Source organism: Clarias gariepinus, chromosome 8 (assembly GCF_024256425.1).
Source record: "Clarias gariepinus isolate MV-2021 ecotype Netherlands chromosome 8, CGAR_prim_01v2, whole genome shotgun sequence".
Lineage (NCBI taxonomy): Eukaryota > Metazoa > Chordata > Actinopteri > Siluriformes > Clariidae > Clarias > Clarias gariepinus.
In genome coordinates, this window is record NC_071107.1 from 2,779,947 (window position 1) to 2,803,293 (window position 23,347).

Consider the following 23,347-nt stretch of genomic DNA (forward strand, 5'->3'; position numbering starts at 1 on the left):
CCTCCAGAGAACTGCAGAGCTGAACAACACGCTAGGGGAGGGGCATCTTCTAATATGAGGTGACATTAGGGGTTGGCGGGTTGGGATCTCATCGGCTCGTTTAAAACCTGGCCAATACAAAAATGGGGTGGGGGGGGATAAACAAAAGGAAGATATTTTTCTCCTTATTTATGTATATACTTATTTTTTGGGGGGAGATCAATCCGAATGTCTTTTTTTTATAAAAAAAATTTATAATATAATAGGTCCCCTTTAATGCTTTACACTTTCTTGTTCTCTTGGCAGATGTAACACATAAAAACTATTTCCAATTTTTAAAAAAAAGTGAAATGTAAAAATTTAAGATGAAGAATAGGTAATTAATAATTGTAGATTTGGTTTATTGTATTCTATAAAGAAGCAATAGAAACAAAATCACTTTGACTTGGTTCAAGATATTTTCCCTATTTGTATAGCGCTTTTAACAATGGACTCTGTCCAAAGTAGCTTTTACAGAAATAATAATAATAAAAAAGAAATACAGATAAATAACCTTTTTTGTAATGAAATGATTGATAGTTTATCAGTTTGTCCCCAACAAGCAAGTCTAAGGTGACAGCAGTAGAAGGAAAAACTCCCTGAGAGAACATGAGGAAGAAACCTTGGGAGATTTGAAACTCATAAGGGAACCCATCTTCATTTGGGTGATAACAGAGAGCAGGACCATGAATAAATCCTGTCAACTGTTATATGGTCAAATTTGCAGATTTATAACATGAAGTCCATTTTGTTGAGGTTTACCAAACCGTTCAGTAATTAAGATTGAGACTTGTCGTAGTCACAAGCCTTTCCAATGACACATCAATGCAAGAATTTATTTGACATAAGGAAAAAATATGTGAAAGTGTATCGCTCCATATTCATGCCTGAGTCGTGAGATTCGTGCCCATACGATTCGTGTATAAAATGTATACGAGGGTGAGTCAAAAATGAGCCGCACTCTGGCTGTTGAATTTATTTTAAATAACTTTTAAAAAAGACATACATCATTTTTTAACATAATCTCCTTTTTAAGACACTTTGTCCAACTGTCAACAAGTTTCATATTCCCTCATTAAAAAAAGTTTCAGGCTGAGCTGTGAGCCACGAATGCACCGCTGTCTTCAGTTCTTCATCAGAAGTGAATATTCGTACTCGAGGGGGAAAGTTTGATGGAGCGAGATCAGGACTATGCACACTACTGTACATACATATAATTTATATGATATAAAAATAAAAACCATAAAATAATTATTTGCTTTTTATTTTTATATAAAAATTTACACACGACTGTAAATAACATGAAAATTAAATCAAATGTAAAATTATATTGTGTAAGAGCCAGTCGTGAAAATTAAACGTAAAGAATCACGTGTTACAATAAATAAATAATTCCAAAAAATTCAAATAAAGGTCACATGAGAAAAACAAACAAACGGATTGCTAATAAAAGTTATACATTTTACAAAAATATATAAACCCATGCACTGTGTGTAAGAAGTGTTAAAGCTTTTAATGTGTGTACAAAATCTCCAATTCCGTGTATGAGAGTTGACTTTTCTGTTAATCCCAGTCCAAAAGTAATCACAATAAATAACAGTTAAATAGAGAAGAAAAAAGTGCTACTGTTGTGTGTGTGTGTGTGTGTGTGTGTATAGAGAGTGTGAGTGTGTGGAGACTGGTCACGCTCTGAAGCCTGACAAAAGCCTCCATCTCCCTGCTGTGTTTGCTGTACTCTCCCCACTCACACTCACTCTCACTCTCTCACACACACACACACACACTCACACACATACACACACTGTGACTGCTCAACTGGATGCCTGACCATCTCTCTCTCTCTCTCGCTCTCTCTCATGACAGATGAGTGTGTAAAGCATTTCCTCCAGGGTGGTGGGCTCTGTTTCGAGAGCTGAGCTGCTGCAAATGATCCCATGAGGACGAACCTAATGATGCTGGATTTGTGCTGCAGGAACGTTAGAAGTCCGGAGCTTCGAAAGGCTGTAACAGAGACCCAGTTCGGTTCCTTCGGTTCCCTCTGGGCATGGCTGAGAATTGAATGATCAGTGTGTGTGTGTGTGTGTGTGTGTGTGTGAGAGAGAGAGCCTTTCTATGGCGTTAAGCATTCCGGCAATAGAAAGATCAACAGATTATGTTACCGTTTCATTTTCATGCAAAACCTGACATGCCTGTAGGTGGTCAACGCGATAAGGCTTTATTAGTTGCCAAAGGAAAAGCTCGCCTTGCTAATGGTGTGTGTGTGTGTGTGTATGTGTGTATGTGAGTGTTTCAATATCTCTGTAATTCTCCCGTCTGCCTCTGGGCTGTGTTTGAGTGCTGATCCCATAGAGGAAGCACTGGCGGGAATAATCAGAGTTTAACAGCGAGAGCAGGCGAACACGGTAGACCTCTGGTAATGGATCTGAGTGAATAATTATTGCGAGGTACAGCTTTGGATGATGGTATTGAGGGAAAAAAAAGGAGGAGGAAGAAAAAAAAACAGATGAGTTCCACTGCATGACTCATTGGCATAAAAGAGAAGAGTGCCAGCGCTCAGTTAATGAATTCCATCTGGTCTGTATCGCAAAATCAGTGCTGGATCAGACTGGGGTCTCCCGGGTTGGCCTCTCCGAGAGCGAGGGAAAGAAAAAGAGAGGGAGAGGGGGGAGAGAAGGACTCTTTCCCGTGGTTCCGCCCCCGTATCTTTGATGTCGAAACTGCCCTCTTTAGACTGAGATATGTGCATTGTGGTCTTCTCATTTATCCTGGCAGCGCTCTCTTCATTCACAACGATACCAAAGAATCTCAAGATGGCGCCCGGATCCTCCTCAGGCCACGGAACCCAATCCTTTATGATCCGCCCTATAATTGCTCACTTTGCCAGTTAAAGAGAAAACAGCTGCTCGCTGACTGTAAAGCCAAAACAAACCTTTCTTTGCAGGACAGACCATCATCATCATCATAATCATCATCGTACAGATGTACACTTTTTTTTTTTTTTTTAAATAAGCAAAAGAAGATCAGAGTATGGCAGCGCGCCTGTTAAGGAGGTGAACCGGCTTTTCTGTGATGCATCGTTTCCCAAGCGGAAAAAGGAGACATCAAGAGAGGCAGGTTGCCTCTGCGCCCCTCGCCTGGCTCCTTCATCTCTGTCTTGTAGCGATGATATAATAAAACAGTGGACAGGCAGAGAGTGCAGTGTGTCTTTCCCTCCTGGCCTTCCTTTCAAACATCATCGCTGCTTTGTGTATCTGGAGAGCTAGACCAGAAGCTTTGATCAGGTCAGGGGGTTCATCCCAGCTGAAAACTGGTGCCATTGTGCCCTTGAGCAAAACACCGAACCCCATCTTGCTTCATTTTGGATAGTGCAATCTGCTTTAGGCACAAAAAAAAAGAGAGAGAGAAAAGAATCATATAAATGTGTGGAGTGTTTCTTACAGGTTAAAGGACTCCAGGCTGTGATATAATTATCCAGTCATTTGAACTGCTAAAGGTAAACGTTTCATCTAAAATCAAGACGCTCGATCGTGCTGCACTTACTGTAGCTGCCGGTGATACTCGGTTCCGTTTATAAAAATGCCAGCAGGAAATAAAACACCGGCGGTTATGCTGTGGAAAGAAAACAAGCAACGACTAGAAGTGAGGCTTGATCTATTGTATATAGGGCAGAGTTACTGTTACCACCCCAGTGGTGATGGTTTTCCAATAACTGCAGATCCCGAAGTGTTTTATTTCTCATACACACACGATCGGTTTACCCACAATTACAGTTTGTTAATTAAATAACGTGTTTTTTTTTTAAATCCATTTATATCATATAAGTGTAATAAACTGTACTTTTCTTGTCTCAAATGTTCAGCTTTTTTTTTATTACCTATGAATTGTATTCAAGGATAAAATATATTATATACTTGTTTCCAGATACTGTAAATTATACATATTTAAGTTACAAAAGAGCATTAAGACTATAATTAGTCATGTTTAATGCTGTGGAACGTCCAGAAAAAAAAAAAAAAAGTTTTAATGGTTATACTTGGAAAGCTCTGTTATGGAAATATTGTTGTAGTTACAGTACAACCCAAATGATCAGTCTAGGAAAAGCTGAAATTTTACCTGTTTTCTGGCTACAGCAGGAAGCATTGTATTCTCATAGTTGCTAGTTCCTGTCCCAGAGCTCCAGGGTTCCCGTCTCACACCTCAAGGGTTCATGTCCCAGAGCTCCAGGGTTCCCGTCTCACAGCTCAAGGGTTCATGTCCCAGAGCTCCAGGGTTCCCGTCTTATAGCCCCTGTGTTACTCACATCTTTTGGGGGTTCTGTCTCACACCTTCTGGGGTTCTCTCTTACATCTCCAGGGTTCCTGTTATACATCTTTAGGGTGTCTGTCTCATATCTTCAGGTTTCAGTCTCACATCTTTTGGGGGTTTTGTATCACAGCTCTAGGGTTCCTGCCTCACACCTTATGGGGTTCTCTCTTACAGCTCCAGGGTTCCTGTTATACATCTTCAGGATTCCTGTCTCACATCTTTAGGGTGTCTGTCTCACAGCTCCTGGGTTTCTGTTCTCAATATTCCAGGGTTTCTGTGTCACAGCTCCGGGTTGTAGAAAGAGTTAAAAGGATAAAGCTAAAAATAAGCTGATCAGCTTTAATGTTATTAGAGATATTATTCATTTAGGTTGAAGCCCAAGTACATGTCTGCCTGCAACAAAGATGAATCTCTGATTTTTTTTTTTAAACTGTAAGTTCACAAAAATTTTTCTAAAAATTTTAGAAAATTATATCGTATTGGAGGCTAAATATTAGAAAATTTTCACAGCAGGATTTCAAATCTACAGTGCTGTTATCCTATTACAATTAATGGTAAAAAGAGGGTATAGAAAAGTTTATACCTTGATTACACTAAGTTGTACTTAGTGGGCCAGGGGTAGCTCAGTGGTTAAGGCATTGGACTACGGTTCGAAAGATCCCAGGTTCAAACCCCACAACCACTAAGTCGCCACTGTTGGGCCCTTGAGCAAGGCCCTTAACCCTCAACTGCTCAGATGTATAATGAGATAAAAATGTAAGTCGCTCTGGATAAGAGCGTCTGCCAAATGCCTAAATGTACTTCTTTCGTTGTCAGATAAATACACTCCCTGTTCAGTAATCGGAGAGAGAATCACAGATGAGAAATTGAAAAAGTAGATAAAAATTGAAAAAGTAGATAAAAGGATAAAGATGAAGTTTTGTCTTAAAACGACTCCAGCGTGTTAAAATTCACTTCAGCGCTGTTATTTCCGCAGTGGAAATATGAACTAATCCCAGTAAAAATATTCAGTTTACCTTTTCTAATTAATATCTATTAGTGCTGGTAGTGCATTAGTAGCTTATTTTAAGGTAGATTATTAAATCCACCACGTAACTGTTCATACTGTAACATCGCTTTTACTCAACATTTAGATTTCTTTTATGGCACAGATTGAACTTCAGGCAGATATCTAAATACTGCAAGAGTTTCATTAAATTCTCACTTTTCTCATCATTTTGCATGATGCTGTGACGTAACCTGGCTGGACGGACAAACTAATTTTCTGAGACTGGTTTCAGGTCCTTCCATTTATGCAGCGTTATCATTGAAAGAACGAGTTCTGACCAACATACAGACAAAACCTTTCTTTTATTTATGTAGATAAATACAAATGATAATAATCAATATAATAAAAAAAAGGATAGAAATAAAGATAGACTGTCAGACAGAGAACGAAGCAGACAACTAGATAGGTAGACAGACAGAGAGATAGATGTTATTCAAATGAAATCGGGACATTAGAGTAGGAAAATAAAAAATAAAAAATACACATTTTTACACACACACACCAGTTAATAATAATAATAGATTATTTAATTTTTTTTTATGAAACACCTTTCACGTGTTAAATCAAATATTTCATGCATTAATTCAGATATGAAGGCTGTTTTTCTGTGTCTGTGTGTGTGTGTGTTTTAAGACCTGCGGAGTGTGCGCGTGCCCTCGGGTTGTGTGTGTGTAATTGTCTGCAGGTGATTGCAGGCTCATTAATTGCGCACCGGAAGTGGGCCACTAATTAGGGGGTGGGAGGAGGTCAGGTAGGAGGGCGGAAGGGTGTGTAGTGTGTGTGTGCGCACGCAGATGTGGCGTGGACATGTCTGTGTAATGAGCGTTTATTAAAGCGCACCGTGTCCCTCCCTAACGCTAAATAAACTAGTTTACAACACACACACAGTTGTTAGTTTTGTCTGTGGCTTTGCGCTCTCCGATGTTTCCCTCCGCTGGACTCTTCTCTCAGACTGACTGTCCTTTCCTCAGCCGGGCCGGATGTGAGCGACCTCACTGTCCATACAGACACATCAAAGGAGAACACGGCACAGGTGCGCGCGCCGGGAGTGCGCGCGCGGCAGCTGAGACAGGTACGCTGTAAAGATGGGCGTGGCCTAAATCAGCACGTGTTGACCGAACAGGCGGCCCTTTCTCCCCAACTGGCAGGTCTTTCATACGGTATTAGTGCTAAAACGTGTCTCACCTCGGGGTGAAAAAGTCAATTTTCAGACAGGATCATAAGACACTTTTTTTTTCTTCACATCCATGCTTCATTTTTTGTAAAATAGGCATACACATTTTTATCTGATAAATAGAAAAAATTCTCCTTTTTTTTTTAAATTTTTTTTTTTACATTTTTTAAAAAAGAAATGGAAACATTTTCATGCTCTTGAGTGACTTTGTAACTTTTTTTCAGTTTAAATCTTTCAATAATCTTAATTGTCCTTCAGATTAAACTTGGCTGATTTAGATTTCACATGAAAACCTGAAAAAATGCAAAATTGTTAAGATATTGCAACATGAATTTGACATGGATATGGGCACTACAGCTATTTTGCTTTTTAACCTTTTACTGAAAAACAATTTAAGCAACAATTTTTACAGGTCATATACTTCTAGAAGGTCCGTCACTTCCATGTAGCATAAAATTCAGGAATAGCTTCTTTGGCACACATTTTATTTGTTTATATATAAGGAACAGCAATAATGTACTGTGTTTTGACTGACTCTAAAAAATATTTAGCTTATCATACAGGTTTAAAAAAAAAAAAAAAAAAACCTCAAGGACCGCCGATCTTTATAAACCATACTAACGAGTGGAAGTGTATTAAAACTTTATTGTATTTTAAAACCATTAAAAAATGTTCTAAAAATTTGTAGCTGTTCCAGAATGAATGTATTCAATTAAGATTCCAAATGTAAATTGGGTAAATATAACTTATTAAACATATTACTTTCATATACACCATTCACCTGTAGTTTTCTTGTGTTAAGAGTTTCTTTGATCATATTTATGAAGATGTTGAATGTCCCAAGTGGATTAATGAGGCAGCAATTCCTTACTAAAGTGCAGGTAAAGCTGGAAAATATTTAAACACTTACATTTCTATTTTTAAGGCTGAACGTGCAAATAAGATTCACCTGGAAAAAAAGAAATCCATGCACATCTCAAATCACAAACTGTTATTCATTTTTTTTTTTATTGAATAAAGGCTGGACTTAAGTTTGTTAACAGTGGTTTTTAATCCTAAATATCTTGTGCTATATATATATAGCGATTAAATATTTAGTTATATATAACTTTCTTGAGTTTCCTTTATTGGATGATGTATGTTGGCTTGCAAGTTAAATGAAAAAAAATGACAAATATTATTAAGGGGTCATTCACCCACTAGCTGTATTTGAAGTGTAGTCATGTTAGGAATTTTAATCGACTGATTGAAGCTGTTTGGCAAAAACAAAGTTTGTTGTAGAGTATTGGTTTTGAAACATGTGAATAAAAGATTTTTCTTCCAAAGTGCAAGCAAAAACCAAACTCTTAAGGTCAAGGGGAAATTCAAGTAGACTAACTTGCTGTGCAAAAAAAAAAAAAAAAAAAAAGCACTTTCACTTGCCTGGGTGTAACATTTCATTGCATTGTTCTATCTTGTAAAATATGCTTTCAGTTTCTTATGTAATCGTCATTTGATCTTGATCCTAAAGAATTTACAATTGTGTCACATCAGAACAATGATTTTCATATGAAAGAATTGGCCACTAATATTTGACACTGATTAGTTTGGTATAACAATGTGTGGTAGATGTTCTTGCACAGATGTTTTCTGCAAGCTTAATGTATTACAGTGAAACTTTTTTTTTTTCCTTTTCTTCTCCACTCAAAACTTTGCTCTAGGTCATGGCAATCATAATGCTGCTAGAGTCTTCCACAACCAGGAACAGAGCCACGCTTGTCTTTCAGAGCTGGAAAGGATCAACAAACAGATTGAAGCAGTTAGAAATGAAGTGGAGAAAGAACAAAAAAGACTGTCCCGCTACCAGTCTGATCAGGCTGAGAGTGCTGGAGCTAGCTCAGAAGAATATCTTGTGACAAGAAAAACTCCTTCTAAAGACCAGAATGGAAACCAGCTGAAACGTAAAAAGTTCACCACTGCTGCCTGCAAATATGTTGTTGATCGCACCAAACCAAAAACTGATCTGGAATATGATCCTTGTTCAAATTTTTCTGCCGACCTGCGATCTGGCAGCTCAACAGATAAAGCGAAATCTGCCGGTAAAGCTGATGTGGAACGTGATCAGCGGGAGAAAGAAAAGGATCCGGATCCGGTTCCCGTTGGCTCTTGTGATTTTGAGGATTCTGATGAGGAGGGGGAACTGGTTATTGACATTCCCCCCTTTGAATATGACGGGAACAAGAGGTCTCAAATACAAAGTGCACCAGACAGTGAAAATGCAAATTTTATAAAGCTAAACAGGGAATCTTCAGAAGTGGCCCATCTTGATACTGACATGCTACTGCTAGAAAAGAAGGTTGAAACAATTAGGACAGCAAAGAAGACCATGACTAGCATCGGTGAACAACTGGAGGCACCCAAATCCTTGTGCAAGGATGCTGATTTGGTAAAACGAAAACACCCCATGGTGGAAAGGGAAACAATGCCTTCTGAAAGAGTTCATCCTGTTGGAAATAGACCTACAGAAGGTGAACAAAAACCCTCAGTTTGTTCCACAAACCCTCAGTTCAGGATAGTCAATGAAGAATCTGAATTACCCAATAAGATGGAGATTGGTGCCTTGCCTGCAAAAAACAATCAAGTGCTTCATAAGGGTCTGAAACAAAACTTGGCTGCTTCAACAAATGACAAATGCAAGAAAGAAATCTTGAATTGTGTGACTGAAAAATCTTCAGAATTACCTGGAAACGCAAGGTCGTCTTCAATGGTAGGTTTTTCAAAGGGTAGCCACTTGGGAAAATCTGCGAACAGTGTGAATGCTGGCGACTATGAAGAAAAAACACAGAATATTGAGAATGTTTTAGATGATATTTCCATTTGCCTGGACCACCTAAGGCATGAAAGTGAGAACATTGCTTGCCTTCAAGATGTGGATACTCTTCTTGACACGATCCCTTCTGCCCCCAGTTGCTTGAAGATGCATGGTGATCCTTTACCAAATCCTTTACCACCTGTAACAGAAAAGCAAACAGAGCCTGAGATACAACCAAATAACTGGCTCACAGGTCACATTAGAAAAATGGACACAGTGCCCATTGGACACTCATCAAAGATCCCACAGAACTCGACAGTATTCCAGGATTACCTTCCTACCACTTCCTCTTTCTCAGCCATAACCAAGGATCCAGGATCTTGTCAGAACACTCAAACATTTGTTGAAGAACACTGGCCATTTGCACATAAAGTCCCAACTGAACCTGATGTTCAGTATGTACCGCAGTATGTTTCTGGAACCAACACCCCAACAATTCCATCTTCACATACAGAGCTCAAGCCAGCTGCTCCAACCATGGATTTGACTGGGGGCCAGTTCCTGCAGACCCCACCTGCTCTGCAGTGTGAAACAGATGATATAACGGTTGATTCTAGTTCTTCAGAAGATCTCAATTATTCAGACATAGATCTTTCTGAGAGTGATCCAATGGAAGAGTGCTACAGAATATTTATGGAAGCCAACAAGGATGAAGGTGCCACCTTTCAAGGTGACAAGCCAGTAAGTGGATGGGTGTATAATGGGTAGGACTGACCATGGAAGGAGGAAGCTTATTATTTCCTTTATCTTGTAGGAAGAGGTTTCAAAGATATCGGAGGCTGAGACTGTCGCACCAGTTCTTTCTCAGAAAAAGAGAGTAGCCCATGTAGCAAAGTTTGAGGTAAGACTACTTATTCATTAACAATACTAACTTGGGAGCCAGGGGTAACTCAGTGGTTAAGGCATTGGACTACGGTTCGGAAGATCCCAGGTTCAAACCCCACAACCACCAAGTTGCCACTGTTGGGCCCTTGAGCAAGGCCTTTAACCCTTAACTGCTCAGATGTGTAATGAGATAAAAATGTAATCTCTGGATAAGTGCGTCAGCCAAATGCCTAAATGTAAATGTAATGAATGAGTAATTGCTTGTAGAGGAAGATTACTAATATTTGAACTCAAAAGCCAAATAAATACACCCTTAATTGCTTATTTAGCTCCACTGCCCAATTTCATGGAATTGCATTGGTGAGGCAGTGACCCTAACAAGTGGGGTGTCTCACCATATAAAATGTCCCAAAACATTGTGCGATCACGCACTACAGAAATTGACCATGTTTGTAGCTAAGGTAACAAAGAACGTAATGTTGTCTACTGTATTATTACAAAATATGCATCAATCCAATCAATCATACAAGGGCTAGAAAATGTGTTCTTATATTCTTATAAATATTATGATGGCAAATAATGTAATTACTGTTTCCCACCCAGTAGGTGGTAGGTTGGCAAAAGCAACAGTTGCTGCCTCAAAGCTAATTCTAAAATGATTCATCAGTCATGCCGAAACATGGCATCCTTTACAGGATGTCATATTTCATGTCCTTTGACTCGGGTTCTCTTTATTGTTAAAACATCTCACCGATTGTAACTCGTCCCTTTACCCTACTGTGGCTCTATTTTTATAACTTCCATTGCTCCCCGCAGGGTTGCCAGATGACGGTAGCAAAATCCTGCCTAGACAGTGCTGACAGCATTCTCACTTGAATTATAAACAAATCAAAAAACTTAAAACCGCCGAAATAACATTAGTGATCCAAGTCAGTGGTGTTTTGGGCCACATTAATTCTCACTTACAGTGCCAGGGCTAAGTGTGAACACTGGATATGACCTTCCCCGCCAACCCACACAAAATGGACAGCTAGCGAATAGTCATGAGAAAATCAGTGAATGTCAAAAAAGTATATTTGATTAAAATTTCTCTCTTTAAGGATCATTGAGTCCACATCAATCTAATTAGTATCATTGTTCGGAAAACATTTTTGATACGAATTGAACAACCCATATTGTTTTGACCCACAGTCCAACAGAACTAGATGGAGTTGTTAGGTAGCTTGTTCAAATGTGTTGAGAATAACAAATCATTCTATATGTATTCAACATATTTGGTGATGTATATCTAGACCACTCATCAGGTCAATAAAAACAAAGCACAGATCATCGTGCCCCTTAGAGACAGCGGTTCCCAGCTGCCAATGCCCAGCCGGAGTCAGCAGTGCCAGAAGACTGCGATGTCTCTTACAGCAGCTGTGAAAGGATGCCAATCCTTTATTGCAGCCAATGCACCCAAGCGAGTCATCACACCTACTGTCCTTCATCCAACTGCCGTGCCAAACCGTGAGTAATCTCATTAGAGTAGAGATGACCAAAGCCAGTTTTGGGAGGCTTGTGAAAATTTTACTTTTAAAAAAAAATTATTTATTTTTATCATTTGTTTAAACAACAGACTTGGTTTTAAATTTGAAAAATCCATTCTTAAAAATAAAAGTCAATTTCTAGACTGTGTGAACATCCTCCCGGCTGGAGCGACCCTGCAAATCGGACCAAACCTGCACCTGATAGTCCCTGAAGGGACCTGTGCATTACCGGTCACACTAATTCCCACTGCTGCAGTGCCTATAGCACGTCCAGTTCATCAACCGTCCCCAATCCGACAGCCTGTGCAACGAGCTAACTACACCCCTGCCAAGGTAGGTAAGCCTTGCTAAACAAGGCTGTTTTTGTTAGTGTGGGTTTTTGTTAATAATAATTCACCTAGCTGTAGAGCCAAGCAGTCGAAGAAACCTTTTAAACCTGTACTACAATGTTCAATTATGCAAACAGTCAATTCCTATCAAACGCAAAGCAAAAGGACGTGCAGAGGTTGGCGTCAAAGTTCCTCATGATGTACGGCAGCGGTACGTCAATCTGTTTGTGGAGGAGTTCCTGAAAACCTCCGCCACTGTGCAAGACGCCTTTGAAAAGGTTCGTAACACAAAGGGAAATGGATATGTATCTCCTTTTGTAGTGCGTTATGGTTTATAAATGTTGCTTTTGCAACCTGCTTTTATTACAGGCACTAGCAGAAGAGAAGACTGTGTTTGATCGCAGCATCAATAAACTGAAGTATTTAAGCATAGCAGTGAACGCACTCAAGAGGCTTAAAAATCAAAATGCAGCTCCTGCCAAATGTATGCAAATGTGATGAACGGTTCTTAACAGCAATTTGCCAGTAATGTTTTAGATAACCTTTTCATGAAATATGCTAATCTCATACAGTGTTACTGTCCCTGTTTTTACTCTACAGTTTCCAGCGAAAGAGATGCACAGGCTTCTAGAGGAAATGTGCCACTCAATACTCAAGCACTCCTGCAAAATGGTGAGAGTGCCATTAGCTTTTATTTCAGGGTCACATTAAAGTGTCCATCCTTCTGGTATTAATATCAATTTTATCCGATTCATTATGTATAAATGCTTAGTGGACCGTCCTTTAGGGAACACACTTAGTGCTCAGGATGTACAGTAGAGAGTGATGGAGTACTAGATTAGTTTGCTTTCGGACGGCTCGGTAGACAAACTGACAAAAGTATGATAAGGCTGATCGATCATACGTCACCATATTCAATTCACGTGCCAATTATGTTGATGCTAAGCGATTCACCTACAGTAGTCTTGTGGAGTAATTCTCTTGGTGAGCGTGCTGATCTTTATATTAGCTTTAGTTTTCTGACGGAATGGAAATGGTAATCCTGAACAGAGACGGCACTAGAATTTCATGGTGCTTGCTTTATTTTGGAAGATTTGATTTAGGCCTTAAAGCTCAACAAATTAATAAATCAAAATTAGTGGTATTATCTGAAAAAAGTAAGTTTTCTGTGTAGGGATGAAACTATTGTTCCTATCGTCTGGGACTAGTAATTTAAACATGTAATTTAGTGCTAGTTTTTTTGTATCTATATTAATTTATCTCTCTAAATTAGTTAATCTGTATTGGGATGGGCAGTAAAAAAAAAAAAAAGAAAAAGTCAAATAATACTTGATAAGTGTTGTGTTATTTAAACTACTACTATTATTAGTTATAGTAGCGGTAATAATATTAATGATAATTATTATAATTTGATAAAAAAATATATAGGGGGATCTCTTAACTGACACATTTAGCAATTGAACTGCTTTAAAACAGAATTTGTAAAGATTTTGCAAAGTTCGTGTTTTGCCTATTTTAATTTTCATTTATTTTATTCTCACGTATACAGCTATAGTTTTTTTTAAATATATACTGTATATATATATATAATATTTGTAAGCCTGACATTTGGTTCTAGTTCCTAAAACCTAGGTCTGCATGGTACATATTCAAGTATTCAAAGTTGATTCTAAAGTGGGTGTGGCCTAAACTTTTTTTTTTTTTGTGTGTGTACTCTGCTGTCAAGTTTTCTAGTGAATTTCGTTGCCTTTATTTCCCATAAATAGCTCAGGCCAGCTACTAAGAATAAGTTTATCAAGGCAATAAATGCATCGTTCATATTGATGAACATGCTTCTACTTTGTGCTATGAGCTTCATAGCTGGAATTAATACTCTCCTACCTGTAGATGTAATGTTAATCTTTCTGGCAAGCATTAAAATAATAACTATTATATTTGCTATATCCTTTGGAATGGGTTTAGCTGAGCATATCAGCAGTCATGTGATGCAGACAGATATAGATGCATACACCAATCACGTTACCACTACATAAAATTAAGACTGAATATCAATTACAATGGAACCTTGGATTGTGAGTAACTTAAAAATTTTTTTTTTTTAGAAATTCAAACGAATAACAATAAATTTGATAAACGAGCAAGGTCTTTCCATATGAGTAGTACATATGCGCTTTGTGGGTAATTGTCTCCAGTGCTTGGTCTCAGTGCGCATGTTTCAATTGTATAGTCAACATCTGTGTACACGTGTACTGTTGACTATAACATGTAGTGACTTTTCTTTAGTACCTGTACTGCAATAATTGCCTCTGTAAAGAAAAAGTTTAAAAAGACTATAGTAGTCAGTGTTGCCAACTCCTCATTAAAAAAAGGAGCCATCGGCTGTCCTAAAAGTCGCTTAATGACATCACGTAATTTACATAATGTCATGACAAAAAGTGAGTAGGTAAAAACACCCCTAAATATGTTTAGAACTATACAAATGAACTAAAAAAGTCTCAGTTAGCGTAACACAGTGCATGTAGCAAGCTTTTTTATTATTATATAATAAAATGAAACGAGAAAGAATAGAAAAAGAATAAAACAAGCTATTGTTAGAGGCCTGTTTTGCTTTTGTTAGTTGTATAATAAAGAAAAAAGAAAATAGATGGAATACAAAAGGAACATAGATGCTAGTGGTAATCGTTAATGTTTTTTTAAATTTTTTTTTTTAATGTCACAATTCTATCCCTCCTCCTTTATCCAGGCTTGGAACTAGCTAAAGTGACCCAAATTAGACACTCTTTTGGACACATTAAAGTCTGCAAAAGTCTCCAGTAACACCAGAAAAAGTGGCTAGAGGGGTCTGCGGGGAACACGCTAGTCAAACAAGTCCAATCCACAAAGGCCCCACCCCACTACATACAGCACTCAAACGACCTAGAGGTCTTGTAGAATCATGTCTCGAGGGGACAGAACCACCCCAATAGTGCAAGAGGAACTTGTATAATACTGGGCTTAATGTTTTAAGGTTTACTGTTGTGCCATTTTGGTGTATATTATAACTGGTAGGTGATAAATATTGATTGTCTGTCTTTCCCATACTTCCTTTTAACATTAGGTGACTCCACCCTCTATGATCAGCTGAATGAACATATTCTAACCAAGGACCTGCTGAAGGAGAATAACTATCCTCACAAACACCCTGATAAAACTGGCTTTGCCGTTCAGTATGGTGACGCCAAAAAGGGTAACACTGATGGTAAGCCCACCAACATTCTAATAATTCGCAATGACCTGAACCAACCAAGGTGTTCAAGTAAAAAAACTGAAGAATGTATTAGGATGTGAGATTTAAAGTGTTTAAAGAAACCACTTCTGATCACATCTGAATTTAATATTTACATGCTGCTGAAGATTTGGATCTGCGCGATTAGATTAGCATAAACTATACTCTGTTGTATCTCTCTAGGGGCTGAAATCTGTCTCGTCGTTCTAAATGTAGAATGCTGTTGGGAAAACTTTTGGGGTAAATGCATCATGAACAGATTTAGTGTGAATGTTGGATAACCATTGTGGTCAATTGGCTCAGTTTCCAGGAGAATCTGCTGTCGCTGTGGAACTTCTTTCTCCGTTGGCCAGACAGGAAAGCATACTCGCAAAGAAGAGTGCAACTATCATTACGGGAAAGTCATGGAAAACAGAGGTGAGAAGCGAATTAAGTGAGTAACTGCCTTTACCAGACGTATTTTATATATCGGTGCTGCCAGACAAACGTCTGGGGACGCATTGACTTCTTTTTTTTTTTTTTTTTTCCTTTCGTTCTTTCTCCTTCCCCAACAAACCCAAACACACCTCGTTGTCTGCTCCAGTACTGACTACACCATCATCTGACCTTTAGTCCGTCATATTACTCTAGAATAAAACGTATGAGAGATTTTCCCAAACAGCTGGCCAACCTTTGTGCAAGATTGTAAAACATTTAGAAAACTGAGAAGTCCAGAACCTTTTGAGTTGTACATAAGTTTTTCCATTTGTTGATTTTTCACAGTACCAGGAGGAGTGGAGACGCGCTATAGCTGCTGTGAGAGTGCAGTCGGGTCTCCTGGCTGCCAAGTGTTTAAGGTACGGGTCTCTCTCCTCTCAACCATTCCATTTATCTTGCATCGTCCACTTGGGAGGAAAAAAAGACCTTCAGAATCAGATTGTGACCTCACTGACCATGTGCACTAGTTGTTAGCAGAACAAAAATTACCTTTTTAAACAATATTTTTGGGGCAGTAGTATAGGTTTAGTTAGAATGATTTTTTAAATTTCGTAATAAAGGAGGAGAAGGTAATCCTCCTATAGAGATGGAGATAAAGATGGAGATAAATCCTTTGTGAGATCACCCCCTTTTAATTAATTTTTTTTTTTTGGCTAGGCCTTACCTACAGTAACCTTCAAACCACCTACAGGTTTTTAACCAATAATAGTGGGACAGAATTCTTGTAACCAAGTTTAACGCAGAAGGTGGGATTTATTTTGTGGTTTTGTTTTAATCTATACATATAATAAAACCATAAAGTTGGTGTGTCTGTACATTGAAGATATTTATGAAAAAATAATTGGAAGGGGGAGGACCGCGCACTTCACAGTAACACGTAAAAAATTTTAGTTTACGCACTCCAAAATTCAACAGTAGCCCTGTGTGTGTGTGTGTGTGTGTATATATATATATATATATATATATATATATATATATATATATATATATATATATATATATATATATATATATATAATTTTATTTATTTATATTTTTTTAAACGCACTTGAGTGTTCAATTAAAATTCCACATGAGCGAAGTCATGGGCACAGCTAGTTATTTTATAATGTACTTTACAAAGAAATAAATACTGTTAGTATAAATACGAAGAAATGAAGAAAAACTGTTGTCTACCAAAGACTCGGGTATACTTTTGCATGTTTTTTTTTTTTTTCCCTGTTATGGCTCTTTTCATATTTCAGACAGATTGGGAGGATCATGAACGAATGCATTAATGTGTTGTGTATCTGCTCCCTTGTTAATCAATGTAACTTTTATTTGTTCCATGAGCTTCATCGCAGACTGCCCTCATGAACCTAATCTGATCATCCACTCCCGTCACTTATTCTATCATCCCGTGGAATCCCAGTCCCAATGCACCTACATTATATCCCCAAGATATTATTTTTCTTATTAGTACCCTTTCTTGACCAAGTCTTTGGTTTAAAATGACCATGAACACACTCAGCAGGTAAAGAAGAAAGTATAGTACAAACTAAACCTTACTATATCCTCTGTAGCTCCATGTCCATGATGCACTGAGTCTCCAAGGCTTCGTCACTAGCCTCCCTCAGACTCATACGGACTGCCCAGGGATTTACGCTATTGGCACGGAAATGGTAAGAACATGAATATGACCACATCACCATGTTATATATTTACCATGAATCCCAACTGAAAGGTGAGCTCTCCTAAACATGGCTCCTCGTTCCCTTTTCAGTGCTACACCACCCAGGGTCTGGAACTGGTGAGAGTCACGGTGGTGAACAGCAATCTGCAGGTCGTCTATGACACGTTTGTTAAACCTAACGATGAGGTCATTGACTACAACACCAGGTATACTTTAGATGATGGTCAGTAAAGTGACTGCAAGTACTCCATGAGTAAGAGGGATGAAGTGGTCTTCATGTTCTTGCCCAGGTTCTCAGGAGTCAGTGAGGAGGATGTGAAGAACAGAAGTTCATCTTTGCAAGATGTGCAAGCTGTGCTTTCAAGCTTTATTAATGAGCGAACCATCCTTGTTGGGCATAGTTTGGAAAATGATCTCTGTGCTCTAAAAGTGAGTTTAATTTTTTATTTATTTAAATTTTTTCAGTATGCTTGTGTGGTTCCTTACATTTTAGTTTGAGCAGACCACAAAAGAACTGACTTTTAAACACTTCTTTATAAACATCAGTACATAAGTAACTTGGATCATGGGCTAAATTTTTGAACATCTGTTGGAAAACAAATCTATTATGTACTGTATACATTAACCATTCATAAGTATGCGCACCCCAAACTTGACTTTTGGTGGATTTCAAGATATTTCAGTTGTCCTGGGCATATTTTGATGGCTCCCTGGCTGTCTTTACACTGTTTTAGTCGTGATGTCTAGAAATTTAAAGACTTTCAGTTTCAGGATGTCACGCAATAACGTTCGCTTATTCAAGCAACTGCCCTCTAGCCTCCAAAATTGAGAAGAGACAAGAACTCTTATTTCTTTGCTGCCTTATTTATTTACTTTTTTTTCAAAGCTTATTCACAGCACGGTGGTCGACACGTCCGTGGTGTTCCCCCATCGCCTGGGTCCGCCGCACAAGAGAGAACTCCAAAGCTTGACAGCCGAGTATCTGAGGAAGATAATCCAAGAAAGCGGTAGGTTTAGCTGATTGAATCATTTGCCCTGTTAAACCCATCTTTAATCAAGCGTGTGACTGGGGCTGGCTCACACTGGGAGCTGCTGAGGAATCTTCTCATTCTGTACATTATCTTCACTTAGTTACTCTCATCTGGGGTCTGGCCAAAAAAAAACAATATATATATATATATATATCAATTTCAGAATGATTAAATAATTGGTCTGCATCATGCAAAGAAAACAACTAAGGAGATTTAAAATTGCTGGAACTGGGTTAAGAACCCTTCAACACATTAGTAAAACCTGGAAGGATCGTGCTGAACAGTCAACTTGTGGATGAATGGAGATCACTTGTAGCTATGTATGTTTAATAATAGAATTAAGAGCATTTCCATACACACACTATGATGAAAACTCACAGGATTGGGACCATCAAAAAAACACTTGTTAAGAATCATTAGGGGGGAAAAAAAGACATTGGAGCAATGTAAAAAAGGTCATGTGGTCTGATGAGTCCAGATTGAGCCTATTCCAGAGCGACCGGCACATCAGGGTAAGAAGGGAAGAGCATGAATCGATACACCCATCATGCATTTTGGCCACTGTACAAGCATCTGGAGGCTGGTGATTGTTATGAAAAATGTCTATCAAAAATTTTTTTTTCAAATAATGGGATTTACACACTTTGTCATGCTTCTGAAACAGTGTCCCAGTGGTTATTCACAACCAGCAACTCAAAAATATTCCCTGTCCAACATTATGACTAGCACCTCAACTTCAGGCTCTAGGATCCTGATCGAAAGGGCGAGGGTTCAAACCCCAGCACTGCCAAGCTGCTGTTGAACCCTGTCTGCTATGCGCTGGTCGACCCTGAGCTCTGACCCCAGCTTTTTAAATGGGACGTGGAGGAAAAAAATAAAAATAAATAACTGTGCTGTAAGGTACACAAGACAAACAATTTTAACTTTTACTGTAATGTTCAAACATGTGATCCCATCTTCTTTCTTTTTCCCCCACAAGCATGTATTGGACTATAAACTCTTTCTTAATACTTTTGACCAAGGTGAAAATTATATTGCTATATAATGTATATTGCTACTATTTAATTATATTGCCATAAAGATTAATAAAGAGCGTTTAACTTCAGTTACATACAACATAATTCAAACACATTAGGTCATATAATGTATTTAGTTATACCACAACAAATCTAAATTCATGATTTTCTCCAGAAGGTGTTGAAACTTTTTCATTATCAGTATTGCTAGCTGTTCCCCCTGATGATTCTTGTATTCTGGGGAGGGAAAGTGTACAGAATATAAGTATATATGCGTCCCTCCGCATACGAACACCAACTGAATTTTGCAAGAAATTCGTCCGACATACGAAGCATGCATACAAATAAATAAAATGTACATTCTGGAGCCGTTAAAAAGCTGCCAGTGGAAAGCCAAAAGCATGTTTTTTTGAATTTTGTGCAAGATTTAGTGTAAACATAGCACCATGGATCCCAAGGATGTTATCAATGACGGTAGCAAGAAGAAAATGGAACCACTTTCAGTTTGGTTTTTAAAGCAGCCGATGCCAAGAGGAATCATAAAGTTAAGTGCGGTTTAATGTCCATTTATTATTTTACATTTTTCATATTTAGGATTTGCAGTCGCTCTGAATAAGAGTGTCTGCCAAATACCACTAGGTTTGCAGGGCACCTAAGCACAAGGGTTGCATGAGGAAGGGCATGATCAATGTGCGGATTGAAGGATCTGCTGTAGCAGATGTAAAGCAGGCGAAAGAACATCCATTGTAATGGATTAGTCTCCTTCTGACATGAACCACATTACCTATACTGTATGTATATTCCTTTCTAACAGTACAAACTTGGTACTAAAGGGTGCTTTCCTTATGCAGTAGTGAATGCATGTCTTCACTTTCTTTTGGAAATATGTTATAAACATTTAAATGAAATTTTGGACTTAACCAAAATTATACTCAATACACCAGCTGGTTATTGTGTAGGTTATACAATGGTCTGGTGTGTAATGGTGTATAGTCTGCAGCATGAGGCAAAATTACAGTCTGTACATGATTGTGTAATCTTGGAAAGAAGGGACCAAACAAAAAGCCTGTGCTTCCATTTTCAGCGTGTGTTATTTCAGTGTTTGTCCTTCATGTCTCACAGTGGAGGGACACGACACCCAGGAGGACGCGAGGGCGTGCATGGAGCTCATGCTGTGGAAGGTGAAAGAGGATGCTAAAGGGAAGAGATGGTGATCTCATCATCTCGGCTGATGAAGAAAGATCTGCTTGGCCCTAATGTGCACTGCTGTAGAATCGTCACTAGAAACTTGCTTTATCGTATCAATCGTCACCTGTTGTCTGTCTTATTGGGTTAATAATTAGATTAATAGCTGCATTAGGGTTGCTGGAAATGTAGGGATAGAAACGAATGGTTTCCTCACATATGTATTGACACATTTCTGTTTTGTTTCACTTTCAGAAAACAGGGTACCTTTCTTTGTCACTCTAGGCTTATTGTATTTGACTAGAAATGTGGAAATAGTGTAACTCTTAAAAGTTCATAAAGTTACTTAGTTACAGTCACATTGCATATCATAACCTCTAGGGCCTATCTATATCTAAGTAAAAGATGTACCAAAGACGTAGGCTTAAGGAGACCACTTCAGTGACGAACAAAAGTAAGGTTTTTTTTTTTTTTTTCACGAGTCTTGAACGTGAGACATTTTGTTTTGTCAAGTGTCCATGAAATAAACTTATTCACCATTGCACTATGGAATTATTAAATAAAAAAAAGTATACTTGTGCACTCTGGGATGATGGAAAAGCAAGTAAAGACACTGCAATGATCTGGTGCTGTGTGAATTCTTTAGCCCAATTAGTTTGGTTACTGATTAGTTGATTGGTTAATTAGTTAATTGGCTTCAAATGATTTCACTAGCTGACCCAGTCATGCCTCCACCTAATGCTATTGATTAACTTTCTTTAAATGTCCATCCAATTAGCTACACTTAATTTGCAACTAAATTAACATTGATTAAGGTTATAGAGTAATGCGCACACACAAGTGACTGTGATTGGTTCTTTCACAGGTCTGTTTTTCCTCTTTGACTGAGGGTTTGGATGTTCGTGTTCAGGAAATCACTAATTGCTAATTTGGTATTTAGTTTCTCAGGTTTGGGAGAACTGAAGACACCTTGAATGACTTCAGTTCAGATTTACGATTTGAAATGTTTAAAGTATTTATTCCTGTGTTAATGAGCTAGCTCAATGTGTAGACCAGGTTTAATAAGATTATGAAGGATGATCAATAATAAACAGCGTCTACCGATGCCTTTCCAGGAGTTGATTCACTTTATACAGTTTGGGGTTTAAAAAAAAAACTAAGCAAAGTGGCAATATACAGGAGTGATACATGCTAAAGGTAGACTCGTTTTATTTTATTTTCCTCCCTATTTGATCATTTCGAGCTTGGTGCAAATCACCATGTGAAACAAACACTATGGCAGGTCAACTTCTGGTTTAGCTCCAGGGCAACAAACACCTGTACTAAATTATATAAATAAACCAAACTCCTCCCATGTGTGCAGGGTGCGTAAAAATATGTTTATATTTAATGGCTGTAGAACATTGGTGACCTTATTTTTATGCAGGATGGTGCACCCACCCCATTTTGCTCTTACTGTATGTGACCAGCATTTTCCAGGATGTTGGCAAGGATGACATGGACCTCATGAATGGCCTCCAGATCCCACTTTCCTGTGGAGCCTCACACACTGGAGGACTTGTAGGTATGGAGTCAACAGGTTTTTAGTAATATCCCAAACACCTTCCTTCAGAAGTCTGTGTTCCATCCCCAGCTTTGAGGAAACTGGTTTGATGCCGCTGGTGCCTACTTTAAAATTTAAAGATTTGCTTCCTATCTAAAAAGGACATTAGATTTGTTTCAATACATTTGTATTAGAAATTTGGACTTTTTTGGAGGTTTCACCCACACTGTATATATACTGATCAGCTATAACATTATGACCACCTGCCTGATAATGAGTATGTCCCCCTTTTGCAATCAAAACCCTGATGCACTGTGTTTTCTAACACCTTTCTATGGGAACCAGTATTAAACTTTTCAGCAGTTTGAGCTACAGTAGCTCTTCTATTGGATCAGACTACACTGGCCAGCCTTCACTCCCTGCTTGCATCAGTGAGCCTTGGCCACCCATGACCCTCTTACTGGTTCATAGTTGTTTTTTTATTCTGTGGAGCACTTTTGGTAAATGCTGACTACTGTAGACCAGTAACATCCTACAAGTCCTGCAATTTTGGAATTGATCTGATCCAGTCGTCTAGCCATCACAGATTGTTGCACTAGCTACCGATACAATCTCAATACAATGGGGGCTGGAAGTGGGTGGGATTAAATTGGGCAGCGGTAAACATTTTGTCTCTGAAGTTGAAGTTTTGGAAACAGAAGAAATGGCGTAGATTCCTTCCTGACACAACCATCCCATTGTTTTCAGGCTTGGGTTCGAGGCGTGAACTAGGAATCGAACTCGGGCCTTGTTCGTGGCAGGTGGGAAGCCTACCACTGAGCCGGCAATACCCCAAGTTTGGAATCTGTGCTACTTTAGCTAGAGGGTTTATTCCTACCTCGTCTCGAAGATTAAAGTGGCTCATATTTGTTTTACTGCTGTGTGTTTTTAGATTTCCAGCAAACTTTTAAATCACTCTTATTAAACTGTTTTTTTTCAACATGTATTAAGGTGAAGGGTAAGTTTTAAGCTTTGGAAACAAGCTGATTTTTAATTATGTTTTTGTAATTAAGTGGTTGCATGTTGCGGTCATTTTGGTTCTC

General features: G+C 38.4%; 1 protein-coding gene across 1 annotated transcript; it reads left to right on the forward strand.

The window, feature by feature from the left end:
* Positions 1-6,292: 6,292 nt before the first annotated feature.
* On the forward strand, positions 6,293-21,813 carry zgc:152968 (uncharacterized protein LOC564848 homolog). The gene is made up of 16 exons (XM_053502658.1): positions 6,293-6,443; positions 8,246-10,077; positions 10,151-10,237; positions 11,514-11,727; positions 11,890-12,080; positions 12,214-12,354; positions 12,446-12,560; positions 12,677-12,748; positions 15,174-15,314; positions 15,645-15,758; positions 16,104-16,177; positions 17,381-17,479; positions 17,581-17,696; positions 17,781-17,919; positions 18,377-18,497; positions 20,660-21,813. Exons 1-16 carry the CDS (start codon positions 6,293-6,295, stop codon positions 20,749-20,751), a joined length of 3,699 nt encoding a protein of 1,232 aa, XP_053358633.1. The 3' UTR covers positions 20,752-21,813.
* The last annotated feature ends 1,534 nt before the right edge of the window (positions 21,814-23,347 follow it).

What these genes read in the sequence shown, in the direction of transcription:
- zgc:152968 (XM_053502658.1), top strand. Translation starts at nt 6,293, where the DNA reads ATGTTTCCCTCCGCTGGACTCTTCTCTCAGACTGACTGTCCTTTCCTC. An exon ending in CCTTTCAAGGTGACAAGCCA is followed by an intron (nt 10,078 to 10,150) that starts GTAAGTGGATGG and finishes TTTATCTTGTAG; the next exon opens with GAAGAGGTTTCAAAGATATC. An exon ending in TCCAACTGCCGTGCCAAACC is followed by an intron (nt 11,728 to 11,889) that starts GTGAGTAATCTC and finishes GTCAATTTCTAG; the next exon opens with ACTGTGTGAACATCCTCCCG.